Source organism: Kogia breviceps, chromosome 1 (assembly GCF_026419965.1).
Source record: "Kogia breviceps isolate mKogBre1 chromosome 1, mKogBre1 haplotype 1, whole genome shotgun sequence".
NCBI lineage: Eukaryota > Metazoa > Chordata > Mammalia > Artiodactyla > Physeteridae > Kogia > Kogia breviceps.
In genome coordinates, this window is record NC_081310.1 from 21,743,037 (window position 1) to 21,764,684 (window position 21,648).

At 46.3% G+C, this 21,648-nt stretch overlaps 1 protein-coding gene across 3 annotated transcripts in view; it reads left to right on the forward strand.

Annotated features, from left to right (window-relative positions):
* The window catches only part of CNIH3 (cornichon family AMPA receptor auxiliary protein 3), a 288,908-nt gene that overhangs the window by 201,816 nt on the left and 65,444 nt on the right, over positions 1-21,648 (forward strand). For all 3 annotated transcript variants that reach the window (XM_067028443.1, XM_067028436.1, XM_059069520.2), the window contains 2 exons: positions 14,687-14,755; positions 19,909-19,956. In XM_067028443.1, coding sequence (XP_066884544.1) covers positions 14,687-14,755; positions 19,909-19,956 — 117 coding nt within the window. The remainder of the gene's footprint in view (positions 1-14,686; positions 14,756-19,908; positions 19,957-21,648) is intronic.

The following is a 21,648-nucleotide window of genomic DNA, read 5'->3' on the forward strand; positions in this document are numbered from 1 at the left end:
CATTGAGTCCAAGGACCATGTCCTATCTTCTCTCTGCAGCTCCAAGCACAATGCCTCTCATAGTAGGTGCTCATTAAATATTCAGTGACTGAAGTAATTCTAATGCCTTGAGTTGACCATAGCCAAGTCACTGGTATTGGAGGACAGGAAACGACTAACTAGAGTTCTGTAATCTCATAAAGAAAATGGAAAATAACATAAGCGTCTACCTTTCTGTCTTAGGGGCAAGGAAGGACTTTTTTAAAAAAAAACTTCAAAAAATGTAAAACATATGGCAAAAATGGATTTCTACTCAATGAAGGATACCACAGTTAATTAACAGGTGAGAGATGAGAAAAGGTATTCAAAATGTCTAAAACTGAAAGAGGATTCACATCTACAACATACCAGCAACAAGTGCAAATCAAAAAGAAAAATGACAGCAACCACATAGAAAACTGGACCAAGCAGCTAAGCCGGCAATTTATAGAAAAAAATCTAAAAGGCGCTCCATTATATGGAGAGAGGCTCTTTCTGGAGAAATGCAAGTTAAAACAACAGAAAGATCAAACCTTAAAACCTATTAAGACTTCAAAAGCTGGAAAGCTGGATGCTGCCAAGTGTTGGCTGGGATGTGGAATGCAGAGCCCTCAGGACTGCTGGGGGAGTACAGCCACTTAGGAGGGTAGTAGGGGAGTACTTAGTTCAATTTAGAAAAAAACATAAACCACGTGGCCCAGCAGTTCCACTCCTAGGTATAAATCCCAATAAAATTGCCAGACCAATCCTTAAGGGAACATGCATGGGGATTTTGGAGCATTATTTGATGTGCAAAGGTCAAATCGGTGTCTCTCACTGGGAGCATTGGTAGGCAAACCATAGCGGCTACACCTATGGAGCCCTGTAGCTATGCTGCTGAGTGCAAAAGGTAAGAAAGAGAATGAAATACAGTTAGGTAAATTATTGATAAAAATATATGCATACATTGGACTTCCCTGGTAGCGCAGTGGTTAGGAATCTGCCTGCCAATTCAGGGGACATGGGTTTGAGCCCTGGTCCGGGAAGATCCCACATGACGCGGAGCAAGCCCATGTGCCACAACTACTGAGCCTGCATTCCAGAGCCCGCGAGCCACAACTACTGAGCCCACGAGCCACAACTACTGAGCCCGTGTGCCTAGAGCCCGTGCTCCACAGTGAGAGAAGCCACCGCAATGGGAAGCTTGTGCACCACAGCGAAGAGTAGCCCTCACTCACCGCAACTAGAGAAAGCCAACATGCAGCAATGAAGACCCAACGCAGCCAAATAAATAAATTTATTAAAAAAATATATGCACACAAACATGCACATTTTGGAAGAACACAGCGAAGAGAAAGGTACACATTAAACATAAACCAATAATCACCTATGATGGAGGGAAAGGGCTAATGGGAGAAAAGGAAATGAATAGATGAGTAAATAAAGAAAGAGAGGGCCTTGCTCAGACCCATGGTGATAATGTGTCATGAACCAAGGAGTATGGTTAATTCACCCTCTGCTCCTGAGGATCTCAAACCAAAAGAAGCAACTCAACCACCAACAACTTTAAAAAACTTAAGTTCTGGCCCAGAGCTTGGAGTTCTGCCTCCCTTTATACACATTCCACCTTCAATTTGATTAAAGAGTTCACACTTATATTTGGAAAAATCTATGTCTTGCTTAATAGGCTGCTGCTCCCAGAGGCTGTTGCTTTTTCAGAGTTAACACAAGAGACTAAATAGAAGTTGGTGTTACAGAAAAAAATTGTTCTGGCACTTGTTAAAGTGGCAAGGAAGACTTTATTCAGGGCTATTGCAATAGGGGAGAGAGATTGGGCTTAATCCTGAATACAAGGACAACAGGGATTTGTAGCCAAGGAGCAGGGTGAAGGGGTTGGTGATGGAAAATCACTAAGAGGTGATATCAAGGGCGGGGGGACTTTTACTACACGGACTTAATAGGATTCTTGCTGAAGACAGACCACAGTGATCAGATATCAAGAGTGGGGATTCTCTCCAAACCAACTTAGCAGGATTCTTGCTAGAACTAGACTGCAAGGATGGACACGGAGCCCAGGACTGAAGCCTAGTTGAGAAGAGGGCTCAGAAAAGCCTGGTCAAGGAGAGAGCCTTGGTCACTCGTAGAGCCCAGTGCCTGTCTGCCTTTCTTTTTGTAGTATCTCCAGTTCTTACCACAGTGCCTGGCAAATGGCAGATCCTAGTAGGTATTTTTTAAGAATGACTAATGATGGCTCTTCCTGGGAGATTCTTTGGGGTGTGGGGACCTCACTGATGCATGTTCACACTCACCCTTGGGTGTGCACTCCCCCCAGAGCTTGGGCCCGCTGGCTGTGGAGTGCTCCAGGCCTGGGGGCTGGAGGAGGCGTTTGCTTTCCCCAAGGAGCAGAGGACGCTGGAACCAGAAGGAGGAGGAATTCCAAGAGCCATGTGGGAGGCTGACGGCCAAGACCCCAAAGGGTGTCTGGAGGGTCCCCGAACCCTTCAAGCCAGAAATTCCTCCTGAAACCTCACGTCTGAGAACCAAGGATGGCAGAGCAAACACCAACTTGGTAGGAGGCAGGAGGTAGGAACTGGGGCTGGCCCTAGTTACTTAGAACACTCTGTGGTTTGCGACTTGCTTCACGTGGTGGGCTGTGGCGCTGCGGGTGCTGGCTGAGTTGGGGGCTGGGAGGAGCAGAGAGCTGTGGCCTGATTGCGTGGGACCCGGAAGACCCCAGAATGCTGCCTGCTGTTGCCCTCCTCCTGTTAGCGAGTCCAAGCTCATCCTGCTCACCACAAGACAGGTCAATAAACCGAGAGGCGAATTGTTGGGACAAGGAATAGTGACTTTATTTGGAAAGCCAGCGGACTGAGAAGATGGTGGACTAGTGTCCCAAAGAACCCTCTTACCCACGTTAGAATTCAGGCTTCTTAGATACTAAAAGTTGTTGGTTGTTGCAGACTTCTTGGTGTCAGAATCCTTTGTTTTTGCAGCTGTCCCTATAGGTGTCTATAGGTCGTGATGGTCCTGTAAACCTCCAACAAGACAAACGTTATTCTCTGTTCTGCAACTTTTTCTCTCTGTGTGAGTGGAAAAGTGTTACACCTTTAAAGTTCAGAGCCTTGAGAATGGGCTGTCCTGTGTATTTCAGCCTATAGGCAATATTCTTGCAGAAAAAGCAATAGAATACAAAGGTCAAAGTACAACAAACAGATCCAATATGGAGTTAGATTTGTTCTTCCCTATTACACTCCCACCCCTGCCTCACTGCATGTGTTCTTCAGAGGGGCTGCCTTGCCCACCACAAGTCAGCAGAAGGTGGGGGGCCTTCTCATCCCCTCCTGCCCTCTGGATTTCACCCTGACCGGGATGTCTGCTGGCTGGAGCTGGCGACTGCCCTGCTGAGTGTCAGCAGGAGAAAGTCCGCTGGGCCTGCCTGGCGTCCTGCTCTCTTGCCTCCCATCCCAGATGTGCCTGGCTCTGCGGGGGTGGGGGTGTGTGTGTGTCTTTGTTTTCTGTTAACTAGATGGGGACCAGGGAAGCAACGTCAGAACCACCTGTGTCTGCAAATTCTGGCACAGGCAGTGGCAAATAGGCTGTGTCCTGTGTTCCCCGATTTGTACTCATCATTCAGGTCTAGGGGCTGGTCTGGGGGCAGCTGATGCCTCCTTTCCCAGCTCACCTGCAGATCTCAGCCTCCTTCCCGGCACCCCAGTGCTCAGTCTCCCACCCGTGACAGGATGGGCCCTAGCGCTTTCTCACCCACGCGTGTCCTCAGAGCAGCTCTGCCCTTGGCTCCTACCTACATCCTCCTTCCCTAAAGTGCCTGGGTTCTCCTGGATCCAGACTGCGTGATGCTAATGACTGTGCTCAAAATCAGGGAGGTGGGGCTCGAACATCTGTACGGTGGTAATAACTACAGCAGTGAGAGTGGTGATGAATATTTATTGTTGCTGTGTCCTAGGCATTGCGCCCAGTGCTTTATGGACATTATTTCATTTGCTCCTCACAGCCACAGTAGGACGTAGGAACCCTTACTGTCTCCTCGTTATATTTGAGGACACTGAGGTTGGAGAGGTTAAACAGTTTGCCCGCAGTCACTCAGATGAGGTGGAGTTTGGATTTGAACTGAGAGTTGCTGACTCACAGGCACATGCTAACCATTCTGCCATGTGGAGCCTTTTACATAATGGCAGTTCATTCCTCATCCAACACCATCTTTATTTCTCCTGCTCTGACACTGTGGTCTCCGGCACCTCATTTCACGTGGCAACCAGTTGAGGTAGGGAGAGTTATTATTCCCGTTTTGTGGGTAAGGAAACCACAGCCTGGAAAAGTGACAAGACAAGCCCAAGGTTACACAGCGAGTCCCTGCAGAGTAAAGACCCCCCACCGAGCCCTCCTCCTGGTGCAGGGCTCTTCCCTCTAACAAGGCAGCACCTGTCGTGATGCAGGGAGGCGTGGGACCAATGGTGGCTCACTCTGGGATGGTGAGAGGAAGGGGACGTGGGGCCTACATGCGTGGTACCCATGAGTGTGGAGTCCGTGCAGCTTTCTTCTTGGGGGTTCAGGTGTGGCTTAGCAAACAGTGGCCTGTAGCAGTTTAGAATCAGTGAACAGAACCTTTAGGACTCTTCAGCTGCTCCAGCGTCAGACATAAAAGCGACACTAAACCTAAGTCACATGTGTTACAGCCAATAAAGCTGTTCCTGTGCCCTGTCTCTCTCGCATCCGGTGGAACTCCTGACTCTCAAAAAAGGCCCCAAGGCTTGGGGCAGTGGTTTGAAGGAATTGTTCTTGTTGGGACAAGACATGGAGAGGAAGTGAAAAGCTGACTTCTTTCTAAATTAGAAGTATATTCTTAGCATGGCTTTGGGGAACTTACAGGAAGTCTTCTAGTGAGCATAAAAGCCCGCTTCCCCGGGGAGGTATTTATTTTGGGTCGGAAACCCTCCTGTCTGTTTCTTTCACTAACTTTCACTGGTGGCACCAAAAGCCATTTTTTCCTGATAACACCTGAGGTCACAGCAGCAACAGTTTCAGCTATTTTGCAAGTGGACTCCATATGTTTCCCAGGGTTGCCTTAACGAATTCCCACAAACTAGGTGACTTAATTGGAATTTATTCTCTCGTAGTTCTGGAAGCTGGAAGTGTGAAGTCAAGGCAGGGCCCCACGCCCTCTGACAGCTCTAGGGAAGATCCTTCCCTGTGTCTTCCAGCTTCTGGCGGTTCTGAGAACCCTCGGTGCTCCTTGGCTTGTAGCTGCATCACTCCCCTTTTCTGTGTGTCCTTTTCTGTGTCTTATAAGGACTCTGGATTGGGGGCCTCTAGTCTAGTATGATCTCATTTTAACTGATTATATCTGCAGAGACCCTATTTCCAAATAAGGCCACATTCTGTGGTTTGAGGTGACTTCTGGGGGGAACACTATTCAACCTATAACATGGAGCAATCAAGAGAGAAGTTCTGCCCAGGTGGCCCTACTGCAGATAGGAGTCAGCATGCACACCTGGGTGACAGAGCTATCCCTGTTGATAGATGGATCGGTAGGCGGAAATCCTGGGGGGGGGCTCAGGCCCCACGTGTCCTCTCGTTAGAAGACTTTGGACAGCTTTTCCCAGTGTCCGATTGTTCTCTGGGGTGGGTTAGCCCCACATCATTCTCTGGCTTCCTGGGTCTGACTAGCCAGGATTCCTGGTCTTTTCTCATACTGCCTCTGACCACTGACTTTTCTTTTGGGTGAATTAGCGGCCTTGCAGAAAGGACCCAAAGACCGTCGTCCCACCACCCACTCCTCAGTGTGCATACCTGACACCGCTTTCACACACACCGACCTGTCTCCTCATCGTCCCCCTCGGTAACACCCCTTTGTTGGATTGTGAGGCCACAAGCAGCAAACGCACTCAGTTCTGCGAGTAACGTAGAGGCCGTATCACCAGCAGAGCAGTTGGGCTGAGTGGGGTCTGAGCTCACAGGTCTGCTTCGCGGAGCCGGTTAAGGGAGTCCCACCCAGGTGGGATTCTTGGCCAGTCCCGCTCTTGGCCTCATCCCCTCCCAGTGTCTCTTTCTGTCACTGGGCTTCAGCTGCCGTGGCCTTTCTGCACCTCATCCCTGCCGACCTTCTGGAAATTTCCATGTCTAGCTCCTGGTCATTCAGCCTCTCACCCGAAACGGCACCTCCTCCAAGAGGCCTTCCTTGACCACCCTCCAATTCTAGGTCTTCATATCACCCTGTTGTATTATACTTTTTTCAGGCAACCTATCATTTTAAGATATTTTTTCTGGTTTATTTATTGATTCTGTCCCCTGCCCCTGTCTGTGAACACAGGGACCTTACCTTCTGGCTCACCACTGTATTCCAGAGCCAAGAGCAGTGCCAGGGACGTGGTGGGTGCCTAGGAAAGAGTCTTTGGGGCATCTTTAATAACTCAACACTTTCTTTTAACGATTTCAACTCACAGGGAGACAACGCACTGTGCTACATGGAGCATCAGCTGATCAGGATTCAGAAACCCAGTTCCTGGTGTAGGCTGTTACTCGCCCACTGTGCCATGGCCAGTACTTCATTCAAATGCTCTGCCTGGGGCTTGGTTTCCCAAACTGTACACTAGAGGGACATCCAGTGCACGGAGTCCTTGTGCAGATGGAATGTTTCAGTGAGATAATGTGATACAAATCCAAGATTGTGAGGCTTCAACCAGTGTAGATCTTTCAGAAACCAGAGGACACTGTGGAACGAACACAGGGGAGAGAATGTTCCAGACAAAAGAGGCTTCTCCGAATGCTAAACTCTGTGATGGGGCAGCCCTGGGGACTTCTTAGCTAATGGAGGTTGAATTTTCTCTCATTCTTACTCTTCCAGGAAGGTTTTTTCATAGTAGAGCATAGTTATTTTTAGCAGAATAACTGTTTCAGACAAGCAAGGTAACTTTTAATCTCCTAATTACAAACGCTGTGGGCCTAAAGAAAGAAGTCTTCTTGAGATGCTTTGTAGAGGATTTCTGTAATTCCCTGCCTCTTGAGGTGGGTCCAGGCTGCTCCCCACCTCGGGATGAGGCCCGATGGGATGGAGGCTGTCTAGAGTTAGGACTGACCCACACCCGGCTGACATTGCACAGGAGGCGCTCTAATCCCTGGTGAGACCCCTCACGGCACCTTTGTTTAACCAGTGAATTTTTATTGAAGTATAGTTGGTTTACAATGTTGTGTTAGTTTCTGGTATACAGCAAGGTGATTCAGTTTTATTTATATACACTTTTTTAGATTGTCTTCCATTATAGATTATTACAAGATATTGAATATAGTTCCCTGTGCTGAACAGTAGGACCTTGTTGTTTATCTATTTTATATATAGTAGTGCGTATCTGTTAATCCCAAGCTCCTAATTTATCCGTCCCCCCTTTCCCCTTTAGTAACCATAAATTTGTTTCTATGTCTGTGAGTCTATTTCAGTTTTGTAAAAAAGCCCATTTGTATCATTCTTTTAGATTCCACATATAAGTGATGTCATATGATATTTGTCTTTCTCTGTCTGACTTACTTCACTTAGTATGATAATTTCTAGTTCCACGATGGCCATTCTAACTGGTGTGAGGTAATACCTCATTGTAGTTTTGATTTGCATTTCTCTAGTATTAGTGATGTTGAGCATCTTTTCATGTGCCTATATGTCATCTGTATGTTTTCTTTGGAGGAATGTCTATTTAGGTCTCCTGCCCAGTTTTTGATTTTTTTTTTTTTTTGTATTGAGCTATATCAGCTCTTGGTATAATTTGGAAATTAATCCCTCATCAGTCGTTTCACTTGCAAATATTTTCTCGCATTCTGTAGGTTGTCGTTTCATTTGGTTTATGGTGGGCTTCCCTGGTGGCGCAGTGGTTGAGAATCCACCTGCCGATGCAGGAGACACGGGTTCGTGCCCTGGTCCGGGAAGATCCCACATGCCGCGGAGCGGCTGGGCCCGTGAGCCATGGCCGCTGAGCCTGCGCGTCCGGAGCCTGTGCTCCGCAGCGGGAGAGGCCACAATAGTGAGAGGCCCGCGTATCACACAAAAAAACAAAAAAACAACAACATTTGGTTTATGGTTTCCTTTGCTGTGCAAAAGCTTATAAGTTTGATTTGATTAGGTCTCTCTCTCTCTCTCTCTCTTTTTTGTTTTTTTGTTTTTATTTCTTTTGCCTTAGGAGACTGACCTAAGAAAACATTGCTATGGTTTACATCAGAGAATGTTTTGCCTCTGTTCTCTTCTAGGAATTTTATGGTTTCATGTCTTATATTTAAGACTTTAAGCCATTTTGAGTTTATTTTATTTTTGTGTGTGGTGTGAGACAGTGTTCTAACTTCATTGATTTACATGCAGCTGTCCAGCTTCCCCAGCACCACTTGCTGAAGAGACTGTTTTTTCTCCATTGTATATCCTTGCCTCCTTTGTTGAAGATTAATTGACTGTAGGTGTGAGGATTTATTTCTGGCCTCTCTATTCTGTTCCATTGATACATATATCTGTTTTTGTGCCAGTACCATGCTGTTTTCATTACTATAGCTTTGTAGTATTGTCTGAAGTTGGGAGGATTATGCCTCCTGCTTAATTCTTTTTCCTCAGGATTGCTTTGGCAATTCTGGGTCTTTTGTGCTTCCATATAAATTTTAGGATTATTTGTTCTAGTTCTGTGAAAAATATCATGGGTACTTTGATAGGGATCACATAAAATCTGTAGATTGCTTTGGGTAGTAAGGCCATTTTAACAATATTAATTCTTCCAAAGACCAGTGAATTGTTGATTCATGATTCTGGGGCCGGGGGTGCTGGGGAGCAGCTGGAGGTTTTGGGTCAGGACTTTTGGGGATGAGTTAGCCCAAGACTCGTGGTGGCAGGGTCAGGGCTCAAGGTTCACAGAAACAGCTTCTCATCGAGTGTGTTTCTCTGCTTGGAGCTCCCTTCCTTTCTGGACTTCTCTGTGGACTCCCCGGCCCCTGGCTCTGCCTCTCTTGGAGCCTCTGGCTCTGTACACAGCTAGGTCCTGGCATCTGACCTTCTCTCCCTCTTGAACATCATCTCCTGCACAGCCCAGCCCCAGGCAAGGTCATAGACAACCTGATTAACTAGAACCCCTGTTATGCAGCTTGTGGAAGAACTGTTTCTCTTGCTTTGTTTCCACTGTTCGGCTGCTGCCTTTTCTAGCCTTTTCTGTTCTCACTCAAGCCTCCATCTCAAAAGTTTAGCAAGAAAACCAAGAGGGGAGATACCCTATGAGGGAAAATGAAACAAGCAGTGATGGTGGCCCTGAATATAAATTCGACCTATAAATTTGACAACTTTGATGAAATCAGCCTGTTCCTTAAGGTCACAAACGCTCCAAGCTCATGTAATAAGAAATAAATAAACGGATAGTCCTAAATCTATTAAAGAAATTGAATTTTTAGTTTAAACCATAAAGAAAACCCTAGGTTTTAGAAGAAAAACCTAGGAGAAAATCTCTGTGGCCTTACGAGTTCTTAGATCCGAAAGAGTTCTTAGATCCAACACCAAAAGTATGATCAATATAAGAAAAACTGATAAATTGGATAAACTGATAAATGTTAAAATGAAAAACTTTTGCTCTGAGAAACATCCTGTTAAGAATGAAAAGACAAAATACAGAATAGAAGAAAATATTTGCATACGATACAAATGAACTTATTTACAAAACAGAAATAGACTCACAGACATAGAAAACAAACTTGTGGTTACCAAAGAGGAAAGTGGGGTGGGGGGGGATAAATTAGGAGTTTGGGATTAGCAGATACACACTACTATATATAAAATAGATAAACAACAAGGTCCTACTGTATAGCACAATATCTTGTACTATACTCAATATCTTGTAACAAACCATAATGGAAAAGAATATGAAAAATAATATATCTATATACATACAGCTTGAGTCACTTTGCTGTACGCCAGAGACTAACACAAGATTATAAATCAACTATTCTTCAATTAAAAAATTTTTTTTAATTTGCAATTTGCATAACTGACAAAGGACTTGTATCCAGAACGTATAAAGAAGTCTCAAAAATCATCAATAAGAAAACAGCTAAATTTAAAAAAATAAAATAGGCAAATGATTTAAACACACGCTTCACCAAAGGAGACACACAGATGGCCATTAAGCCCATGAGAAGATGCTCAACATCGTTAGTCATTGGAGAAACGCAAATTAAAATTATAATGAGATACCTCTACACACCCATTGAAATGGCTAAAATAAAAGAAACCCAAACTGACAGTACTAAGTTTTGGTGAGGACGTGGAGTGACTGGGGCTCTCATATGTTGCTGGTGTGCATACAGAATGGTACAGCCACTTTGGAAAAGAGTTTCTCCATTTCTTTTATAAACATACACTTACCACATGAACCAGCGATCCATTTCCTCTTTGCCCAAGAAAATTGAAAACTTAAATTTAGATGAAAACTGTTATGCAGGTGTTTCTAGCAGCTTTATTCATAACTGTAAAAAACTGGAAACAACCCACATGTTCTTTAACAGGTGAGTGAATAAACTGTGGTTCATCTCTGTGATGGAATACCGCTCAGCAACCAAAAGGAACAAACTGATGATACAGGCAACAATGTGGCTGAATCTTAAATGCATTACCTTGAGTGAACAAAAACCAGGCTCAAAAGCCAAGATACTGCGTGATGGCGCTTAAATGACTTTCTGGAAAAGACAAGACTATAGGGATGGAGAAGAGGTTCATGGTTGCCGGGTTGGGGTAGGGGGTGGGGGTGAGGTTAGTGTTAGGGTTGGGGGAAGGGTTGGCTCCAAAGGAGCAACAGGAGAGAATTTTGGGGGGTGATAGAGCCGTTCTGTGTTTTGACTGTTAGATATTATTATTATTAGATATTATTATAGTCGTCTTGTTTATATAGCACTTACCGCATTGTAGCAGAATGATTTGTTTACCTGCTTGTCTTCCTTTCTAGCCCAGGAACTTGGTGAGGACAGAAACTGTAACTTGTTGATTCTGGTACCTGCAGGGGCTAGCCCAGTCAGCGCCTGTGTGTGAAAGATGCTCACTGAATGTTTGTCAAGTGAATGGAAGGATCATTTAGTGAGTAGTTACCGGGGGTAGGGATGCTGGAAGCCTTTATCCTCATCGCCGTCGCCATCATCAGAAAACAGCCACAAAGTACCCGTTATCTCATGGAGCTCAAAGGCGTAAGCTGTGCTCTGGCCTTCCTTTCTTCACACCCTCCTCCAAGTCGGGACCCGAGTTGGGCAGTGGTTGCCCGCTCTCAGATGCACTTGGCAACTCGGAATCCCCGTGGCTCCTCTCCTGCTGCTTTAAGCACCGGCAGCCTTTGCTCCCTTCAGCCCAGACCCACGTCCCGGCACTTAGACAGGGACACGGGCCCAGGTCAGGGCTGGAGGCGGGAATTACACAAGTGTGTCTTCAGTCGTGGCCACGACGTAGGGCTTGACGCCTTCTGTCCATGAGCTCCTGGCCTCTTTGGGGAGCTTATATAGGCTGCACCAACAGTTATGGGGTTCTGATGCTATCCAGAGATCTACTGTCAGTTGACCGGATCAAAATATGATGAATTGTCTTTATAATTAGGTAAATAGTGAGCCGAAAGATTGCTTATGTCAGCCTCCTGGGAGCTAGGCGTGGCGAGCTTTGGGTTCTGCCCTTGGTCCTGCTCTGTCTGTACTTAGATCACGGTGAATGTGGATGTTGAGCACATTATGTCCATTAGGATTTGTCGTTGGGAGATAGATCATATCTCAACAGATTAGACCCATAGGGAGGAATTAAAAGGGATAAATGTCAGTTTCTGCTCTTAGGTGCCCAAATCCAATAATGGGCATGTTGGAATGAGGTGGGCTTAGTTAAAAACTGAAGCACATAAAAGAGACCTGGGCTTTTAGGCAATGCAAGCTCAGTACGAAACCAGGAATGTGATATGGCTACCAATAGGCTAGTGCTCTCAGGTTACATTAACAGAGGCATAGTTTACAGAACAGCGGAGGGGAGTGATGCTTTCACTCTCGGAGCCAGCTGACCTCACCTTGAGCACGGTGTTCAGTTCTGACAGTCATGTTTTAGCAAAGACATTTACAACCTGTAATGTCAGTGAAGGGCGATCAGAATGATGAGGTAACTTAGTGCCAGTTAATCCAAGTAAAGGTTGGAGAGATTTCGCCTGAAGAAGAAAGATTTGCTGGGTTCACCATAGCTGGCTATACTTAAAGGGGTTTCTTGTGGAAGAGTGATTCAACGACTCACTGCGCCTCTAAAGCAGTGCTGTACAATAGGACTTTCTGGGATGATGGGAATGTTTTATATCTGTGCTGTTTAATAGCTACTAGACAGATGTGACTTTGAGCAATTAAAGTGTAGTAACTGAATTTTACATTGAATTTGAACTAATTAAAATTAAAATAGCCGGATGTGGCTACCATATTGGACACTGCCACTCTAGAGGAGAAATAAAAGAATAGAATAGGGGTTGGCAAATTTTTTTTCTTGTAAAGGGTGAGATACTAACTATTTGGGGCTTTGCTGGCCATATGGTGTCTGTGCAGCTACTCAGCTCTGCCATCATAGTGTAAGAATGTAGACCATCGGGCTTCCCTGGTGGCGTAGTGGTTGAGAGTCCGCCTGCCGATGCGGGGGACACGGGTTCGTGCCCTGGTCTGGGAAGATCCCACATGCCGCTCCTGGGCCTGGTCTGGGAAGATCCCACATGCCGCGGAGCGGCTGGGCCCGTGGGCCATGGCCGCTGAGCCTGCTCGTCCGGAGCCTGTGCTCTGCAATGGGAGAGGCCACAACAGTGAGAGGCCCGCCTAGCACCAAAAAAAAAAAAAAAAAAAAAAAAAAAAAAGAATGTAGACCATCTATAAAAGAATCATTGTGTCTATGTTCCAATGAAACTTTATTGATGAAAACTGAAATTTGAATATGATATGGTTTTTACATGCCACAAAATAGTATTCTTCTTTCGATTTTTTTCTACTATTTTAAAGGTGTAAAAACCATTGTGAACTCACAGGTTGTACAGAAGTGGGTGGCAGGCTAGATCTGGCCTGCAGGCTGTAGTTTGCTGACCCTGGCTTAGCATGTGGGTGGAAACCTTAGGGAGTTATATGTAAGTTCAGTAAAGGAAGATAATGATTAATTAGAGGTAGCCAGGGACGGAAAGAGCATCTTCAGTAAGTGGTGAGTTTCTTGTTACTAAAGGGTTCAGGTATAGGCTGGATAATGAACTGTCTGGTGAGGGATGATATAGAAATGTGTTTATTTAATACAACTTGTGCTAGAATTTTCCTCTAATTCTGCAAGAGTATTGAAATCAGAATGACATGTGATCGCTCTAAAAGCATACTTGCGTTTTCGAGGGAAGCGTGTTGTTTTCCCTCACTTGGTACTTTCTTTCACCTCCATGCTGCAGGAACGGGGACTGTTGAGGGTGGGGTGGCAGCTTCATTGTTTCAGCAATTCTGCCAAGTGTTCAGGGCCCCCTGGGATGTGCCTTCCTGGGGGAGTTGGTTTGTCCATTTGTGTGCAGCCCAGGAGAGGACCTAAGACGTCCACACCCTAAGAGAGGACACTCTCCTGTCTGAATACCACCTTGTTCTGTCACTGAGTCTCCCTGGGGACACCTGGGGGACAAGGTGGCCGGGATTAGGAAGCTTCACCTCTAGTTAGTTCTTTCTGTGCCTGGGTCATGCCTCTTTTGTGACCAGAGAAGGTCACTTCCAACATTCTCCCCTCCAGACAAAGGGGGAAACCGCTGCTCTCTGGGGACCTCTGAGTCTCTGTCCAGAATGACCTTAAGAACCCAGGTCCACTGGACCAAGGTGTGACGCCTTGACTGTCCAGGAGCTGTCATCCAGGCTGTGGACAGCTAGAGATTGGGTTGTTTCTATTCCTGTCCACTCTGCTTTCTTGATTTTTTTCTCTTCTCCCATTTGCCTGACTTCTATCTATTTAACTTCTAATCAGCGTCTCTGCCAGAATAAACAAAAATAAAAAGTAAACAGCTTTTTCCTGAAGGAGAAAATGGAAAGTGCTGGTTTGACGTTTTAAATTTTTGTACGCCTTTATCCAAACCCCAAACTACTCTCATCGAAACAGAGTTTTCTCTACATTTTTGTGAAGCACAGGAAACTTAAAAAACTTTATTTGGGGGATTTAAAAAATTGAGATATATTTGACATACAGCACTGAGTACATTTAAGGTGTACAGCATAGAGATTTGCTACATTTATGTTGCAATATGGTTGCCACTGTAGCATTAGCTAACGCCTCTATCCCATCACATAGTTACCATTTCTTCAAGTACTGGGAACAATTAAGATCTAGTCTCTTAGCAAGTTTAACGTTTATAATATGATTTTATTGTCTGTAATCACTGTACTGTGTTAGGTCTCCAGGACTTATTTATCTGCTAGTTTTAAGTATCCACCCTTAAACAACATCTCCCGTTCCCTTTGGGGGATTTTTAAGCACACACAGACATAGACAGGAGAGTACAGTCAACCCCAGGTGCCAATTCGCAGCTTTGACAGTGATTGACTCCTGGCCAATCTTACGTCATTGATACACTTCGCCCGCCTCCTGAGTTATTTTGGACCAAATCAGAGGAAGCTTTTGATGGGGTGTATTGACACTAACATCTTGATTCTGTGTTTTCTGTTTCAGATAATTGCCTTTGATGAGTTAAGGACGGATTTTAAGAACCCCATCGACCAGTGCAACCCTGTTCATGCGGTGAGTGGTGGGTGCCGGTGGGCGGAAGGCTGGTGTCACCCCAGGCCACCCAGGGCCTGTGAAGGAGGGTGAGGTCTCGATGAGTAGGATGCGTGAAGCGCGGGCTCGGCCCTGGCTGCACCTCCGTGCCTGGCTCAGGGCGGCCCTTCCTGAGGAGGCTGGGGTCTCTATTTATCATGCAAAGTCAAGTATAGCAGTCCCGCTACCCGGGTGGGAGAGGGCTGTGTGCTGTGGCTGCAGAGTCCTCAAGGCCCCACGTTAGTGGGTTTTGCCCGCGCCTCCTTGAACAATGAGAGAGGCTCAGGCTGGCCACCATGTTGGCAGCTGTAAGAGCATATCACCGTGGTTGTCCCCGCCCTGCACTTTGCCAGGTCCCCCAGAGGGAGGCTTGCGGGGGGTGGGGGGGTGATGTATGCAGCTCCTCACCCCATATCCGTCACCCGGGAAGCATTCATCTCGGGAGGCTCTGCAGGCCTGAGGTCAGCTTGCCTCCCCCTGGGGAACCTGATGCCGTCTGGTCATCTGGTCCGGGTTCAGCAAGGGGGAGACCTCCCGCCCCGGCACCTGCCGCTCCCGGAGCTCTGCTGTGCCATCCGGCTTGTCAGGCCGTGCCTGCCGCCCTCCCACGCGCCCTGGAATGGATGTAGAAAGAGGCCTCGTCGTGGGGAGAGGAGGAGGACCTCATGTCTGTTGAGTGGGCGTGGATGTTGGCTGTCTGCCTCTCTACTTGGTGCAGCCCACATCCCAGAGCCAGGCACCAGCCCCGCCTGTGGACAGAGCCTTTTGCAGACACTTTCCAGACCAGGACCACTGGGCCCAAAGGATGGAGCTCACAGTTTATGCGAGTCCGTCTCTCGCTGGGCCAGCATGGAGGTGAACTTGCTTCCAGGTCCTGGTTTCCAGCGCTAAGGCACACTTTTGTTTGAATAGTTCTGCTGATAGTTTGATAGTTTCAGTCAAAAGTTTTAGAGAGAACACCAGGATTTTCTAGGGTGAATATATATATATATATGAAAAATATATATTAGTATGAATAGTAACCTGGAAGGCTTATGACATCATTCTTTAGTGACAGGGACAAAGAGGTTCTGTTCTTCTTAACTGCAGGCCCTCTGAAGAGGGCTGTGCTCTTAGGGAGGTACCAAAAGACGAGGGGAGCTTAGGGAGGTACCAAAAGACGAGGGGAGCTTAGGGAGGTACCAAAAGACGAGGGGAGCAGGCTTTGGTGTCACCCTCTGTAAAGTACAGGGTTATTATTGGAACTGTTTTTTTGAGTTTTCACTACATGCTAGGAACTATATATATGTAACCTATAATCCCCACAGCTATGCTAGACAGGCATTCTTTACCCAGTTGTAGACTTTTATCCAAGGACTCAAAGCTCATGAGCGGTGAAGGCAGGATTGGAACCCAAGTCTGCCCGTGTTCTTACCACCTACTCTACATTGTGCCTTTGAGAGCCTGATTTTATAATCCCTTTGGCATCAAATTCTTTGATCCTGTGAAAGAGAGCCTCACCCTTTCCAAGCCAACTGTGTGAAGCGGAATTTTGTGACAAGTTGGAAGGATCCCTAAGATCCACCTGAAAACTTGCTATAGCTTATGAAACTTGTCATTATTAAAATCCATTTTGTTTCCAACTGCCAGCCTCACCGCCACCAGTGATAACTTAGCTCCTGCAGGCCTGAAAGCGCTGCACCTTGGGTCTCCTTTCTTTCTGGAGGCTTTTGTGTTGGGCCCCAGCATCACACACTTGGCTTGTCAACATCGACCAGGTGCACAGAGCTGCCCTGGTCCAAGAGGTGCTTCTGTTTGGAATGCCAGGGAGTCAAGAGCCTGCTTTCCTTCCTCCTGGTGGCTTGGGCTCCAATTAGAAAGCGGCTCACTTAGAACACCCAGAGTTCCTTGTGTGATCTCAGGGTAAATACTGGTGAAGAAATAGTGTCCTGCCCCTCAATTCTATCATGTGAATCCAACACTGGGGTGCAAGAGGTTGGCAAAACCACGAGACAGGTTTGTGGAGCCTGTTTCCATCTCACCTTGGCAGGTTCCTTAGTTCAGGCAGAACAGAGAAAATTAGGACCAGTGTATGTCCCACTGGGAGCTTCTGTGCAAGGTCAGTGCAAGGACAGAAACTGCACACAGTAGGTGCTCAAATAACTATTTGTTGATGAAAGAATGAATGACTGAAGGGTGAGGTTGCATAGCAGAGAAGCTGGATCTCAACTCTTTATTCCTATTATTAAAGCCACACTTCTTCACAGACGTAGGAAACAAACTTATGGTTACCAGGGGAAAGTGGGGGACGAATTGGGAGATTGGGATTGACGTATACACACCACTATATATAAAATAGATAACTAATAAAGACCTACTGTATAATATAGGGAACTCTACTTAGTATTCTGTAATGACCTATATGGGAAAAGAATCTTACAAAGAGTGGATATCTGTATATGTATAACTGATTCACTTTACTGTACACCCGAAACTAACACAACTTTGTAAATCAACTATACTCCAAAAAATAATAATAATAAAGCCACACTTTTAATTAGTTAATGAATTAATTAAGGAGTCTGGGCCCCGAAGGCCAGACATCTCATGGATAGACTCAAGCCCTTAAGTAAAGGACTCTTGTCTGAGATTTTTTTTTAAAAATCCATAAAAACCCTAAATGGAAGTGTATTAGACACATTTCCCCCAGTTTTTATGATGTTACTCCCTGGCAGGAACTTAAACGCTTTGGAAGCCTCATTTAACTCATCTTTAAGCTCTTTGGGCCCCTGTAGATCCTCTGAAGCAGCACCTCAGGCTCAGGTGCTTGACAAAGCTGCTTCACTGCTGGGTAACTCCAGCCCTGGATGGACTTGTGTTACAAACAATTGCTGATTGGTGTGATACATTTCTAAATGAATGTGCCTGAGGCCCACTGGTTCTTTGGATTAAGCTCCAAATATGGTTGGACCCTCTGGGTGAACCCCTCTTCCATGTGGTAGGAAGAGGAGGAATGTTTGTTTTTACTCCTAGTTTCTCATGTTAACCCTTTCCCCTTCCTTTTGCCAGCTGGGCATTTAATATCACTGTAAAGTAATGAGAAATGTCCTTTAGAGGATCTGACTTGCTGGGGAAGGAGCTAGCGTGTGTCCTGAGCCTCCCTCTTACATGCCTGTTATCTCACACCTTTTCCCACTGTTCTCCATTTAGGCAGCCTCAGTGCCCAGCTGTGTTTGTGCTTGCATGTGCACGTATGCACACACACGTGTGTTGCGGAGGATGTGGTCTGTCTTCCTAGCCATGTGGATGCTAATTTGTCCTGATGTGGGCTCTTTCCTCTGGGCTTAAAGGGTGCACAGGAATCACTATATGTATGATTTAATTAGGGAAATTGAAGTATCCCAGCCACCTGTCTTCTCCTGATCCACGAGGAATCTCATTATCATCACATCTACCGCCACCAAATTGCCTCAGTAATGAAGCACTGGGAGATGCCACAGCTGTGTTCAGAGTGGCTTCAGAAATCGCAGAAGTCGCTGTGGGAAAGGGGAGGCAGCACTTAGTGTGTCAGGCGAGCATCATCGCCTGTCCAGCCCCGGAGCATCTTCCTTTGGCAGCGAGCCAGACTCTGGAGATAGACTTGGGCGTCTTGAAAAGTCTTAGCCCGGGGGCACTGCTGGTGTCTAATTGAGTGGGAAGTTTTCTTCCTCGAAATAGAGCCACTTTAGAAAAATAAAACCAATGGGCAGAGACCTTCCCCACCTCACACACTGATCTGGCACACATACTCCTCGCGGCTTGAATGGGAAGCCCTCCCGGGGACCCGACCGCAGGCTTTGGATTCATGAGCACGTGGTGCCCGTTCTGCAGTTTGTCTTATATAGGGACACAGAGGCTGCAGGAAAAAGTACAGAAACCTGTGCTGGGCTGAGAGGGAAGCTGAGCCCATGCTGTTTGCTGGGAAAGTTCAGTTAAGAACAAATAACTATGACAGGTAGATGGAGAAAAGCTCAAAGCTCTTTTTTTCTTTCAATTTTATTGAAATATAACTGACATACAGCAGTGTATTTAGTTTAAGGTGTATAGCATAATGACTTGACTTACATATATTGCTTAATTGCTTAATCGGTTAACATCCATCATTTCATACAGATACAAAAGAAAAAAGAAAAAAAAGTGATGAAAATTTTGGGATTTATTCACTTAGCAGCTTTCAAATATGCCACACAGCAGTGTTAGCTATAGTCATCACGTTGTACATTACATCCCCAGGAATTACATCCTATGACTGGAAGATTGTGCCTTTTGATTGCCTTTATCCAATTCCCTCTCCAGCTCTGATAACCACAGATATGAGTTGGTTTTGTTGTTCTTGTTTTATTTTTTTATTTTTTATTTTTTTTGCGGTACGCGGGCCTCTCACTGTTGTGGCCTCTCCCGTTGCGGAGCGCAGGCTCCGGACGCGCAGGCTCAGTGGCCATGGCTCACGAGCCCAGCCGCCCCGCGGTATGTGGGATCTTCCCGGACCGGGGCACGAACCCGTGTCCCCTGCATCGGCAGGCGGACTCTCAACCACTGCGCCACCAGGGAAGCCCCTGTGGATTTTTGTTTGTTTGTTTGTTTGTTTGTTTTTGTGGTACGCGGGCCTCTCACTGTTGTGTCCTCTCCCATTGCGGAGCACAGGCTCCGGACGCACAGGCTCAGCAGCCACGGCTCACGGGCCCAGCCGCTCCGCGGCACGTGGGTTCTTCCCGGACCGGGGCACGAACCCGCGTCCCCTGCATCGGCAGGCGGACTGTTAACCACTGCGCCACCAGGGAAGCCCGCCCCTGTGGTTTTAATTTGCATTTCCCTGGTGATTAGTGATATCGAGCACCTTTTCATGTACCCGGAGGCCATCTGTATGTCTACTTTGGAAGCGTGTCTATTTTCCTCTGCCCATTTTTAATTGGATCATTTGGTTTTTTGCGGTTGAGTTGTATGAGCAGAAACTCTTGTTAGGGAAAGCCACTTGAGTGGGAGCATGAAGGTCGTGACTGGGAGGGATCTGTGGTGGGTTCTGCCTGCTCTGCTAGGGGCTGAACGGGGGTCTTCTCATGTTCTTTCAGCAGAAAATCTAACCTCCCCTCCCTTTTTTTTCTCGTGCATCCTGATAGAGGGAACGGCTGAGGAACATTGAGCGCATCTGCTTCCTTCTACGAAAGGTCAGTGCAAGCACCCGGTGACGGAATTTGGATGGTCACGTGGTCACGGTGGTCACACAGTGAGAGGGGCTGGTGGGGCTCAGTGCCTGCTTCGGTCCTGTCTCCCCACCAAGGCAAATGGTGGCGGGGGAGGAGGAGGTGGGAGCACGTGATCACTTCTTTGGAAACCTCCAGAGACAAGAGGAGCTAATTAAAAGGGATGGCCATCAGTCAGTGTCAGGACAGCACTGGGTATTTGCAAGTGCCCTCTGGTTGGATTTAGAGGTTCTTTATCTTTGCCTGATGATGGATGGCATTTACAGCTGATGTTGCCTCACAGCCTTCGTTCCTGTCTGATGCGGGGCTCAGAAATGCTCCCACCTTGGCTCAGCCAAGTTTTTAACTGGTTGTTGGGTTTCCTTTGAGGTTTCAACCCGCCACTCAGCTTTGCAGTTTGATTGACAGCATCATCACGAGAGTCGGAGGGGTGGGAAGGGAGATGTTATTACAGCGGGAGCCAAGCATTTAGAGCGTTGCTCTGAATGGATGGGCAGTAGGTCACAGCTGCCCTCAATGCATTCAGGAAGCACGTGTGTGCGTGCATGTTCACGTGTGCATGTGCAGCTCAAGTTTAGTATTTAGCAGGACTCTGTGACGTAGCTGGGGTACCCCTGTGGCAGAACTCTCTGGTAAGGAAAGCGAGTACTATTTTGCAGCAAAGTGTGGAGAACAGCAACTTGCATGTAAAACTAACAGTGTCCATTGCCTTGAGCCAAAGGACATCCCCGATCTCTGTTCAGAGCAGATGCGCTACAGCCCATAGAAAAGCCACCTGTCAACCCCAAAGAAGTTTTTGAGCCTTATGTGAATAGGAGAGAAACCAAATGCCATGCCAAAAATTGATGGAAGGGAAACAATTTTGCAAGCCTTTGAAATCTTTTCTATATTTCACTTAATGATACCTTTCCTTGGGAGAGAGAGCTTAATCAAGAAGTCAATTATTTTTCTAGCTAATTACTTGTCCTTTAATGTTTACCAAGAGACTCAGTATGTCATAGTTCCACACCTGTGTCACAGTGGGGAAGTAAGCTCAGATAATGAAAGCACTAGTGATCTGAGGAATAAAAAATGATTAAGAAAATAACGTATGACATTTGGTATTAAGGGTACTTCATGAATTTGTAGATTATGTTCCCAGATAATGTCTTGGACACCGATAACCAGCTCCAGCTGTCACTTCCATAGGCTCTAGTTTGTTCTTTAAGACTGACACCCAAGTGTCTTTCACACTGCAGATTGCCCTTTTTTACCCATTTTGAATGTACCGTCCTGAATTCTCTGGCAGAGCAATAACCTGCATCCATCACATTTGAGCCTTGCTCATTTTTCTGTGCTGTTTGACCACTGACTCTAGCCAGACAGCAGGCAATGGCCTGTGGCTGCCCCTGCCGGGGTCCTACCTTACAGTCCTGTGCTACATGGTGCTACACGGTAAATCCTGTTACTTAACCTACTTTGTGTAAAGGAGTTTGTATCTGCTAATCCCGTGCTCCTCATTTGTCCTTCCCCTCCTCCCTCTCCCCTCTGGAAACCATACATCTGTTTTCTATGTCTGTGAGTCTTCTTCTGTTTTGTATATAGGTTCATTTGTCTTATTTTTTAGATTCCACACAGAAGTGATTTCATTCAGTATTTCTTTCTCTGTCTGACTTA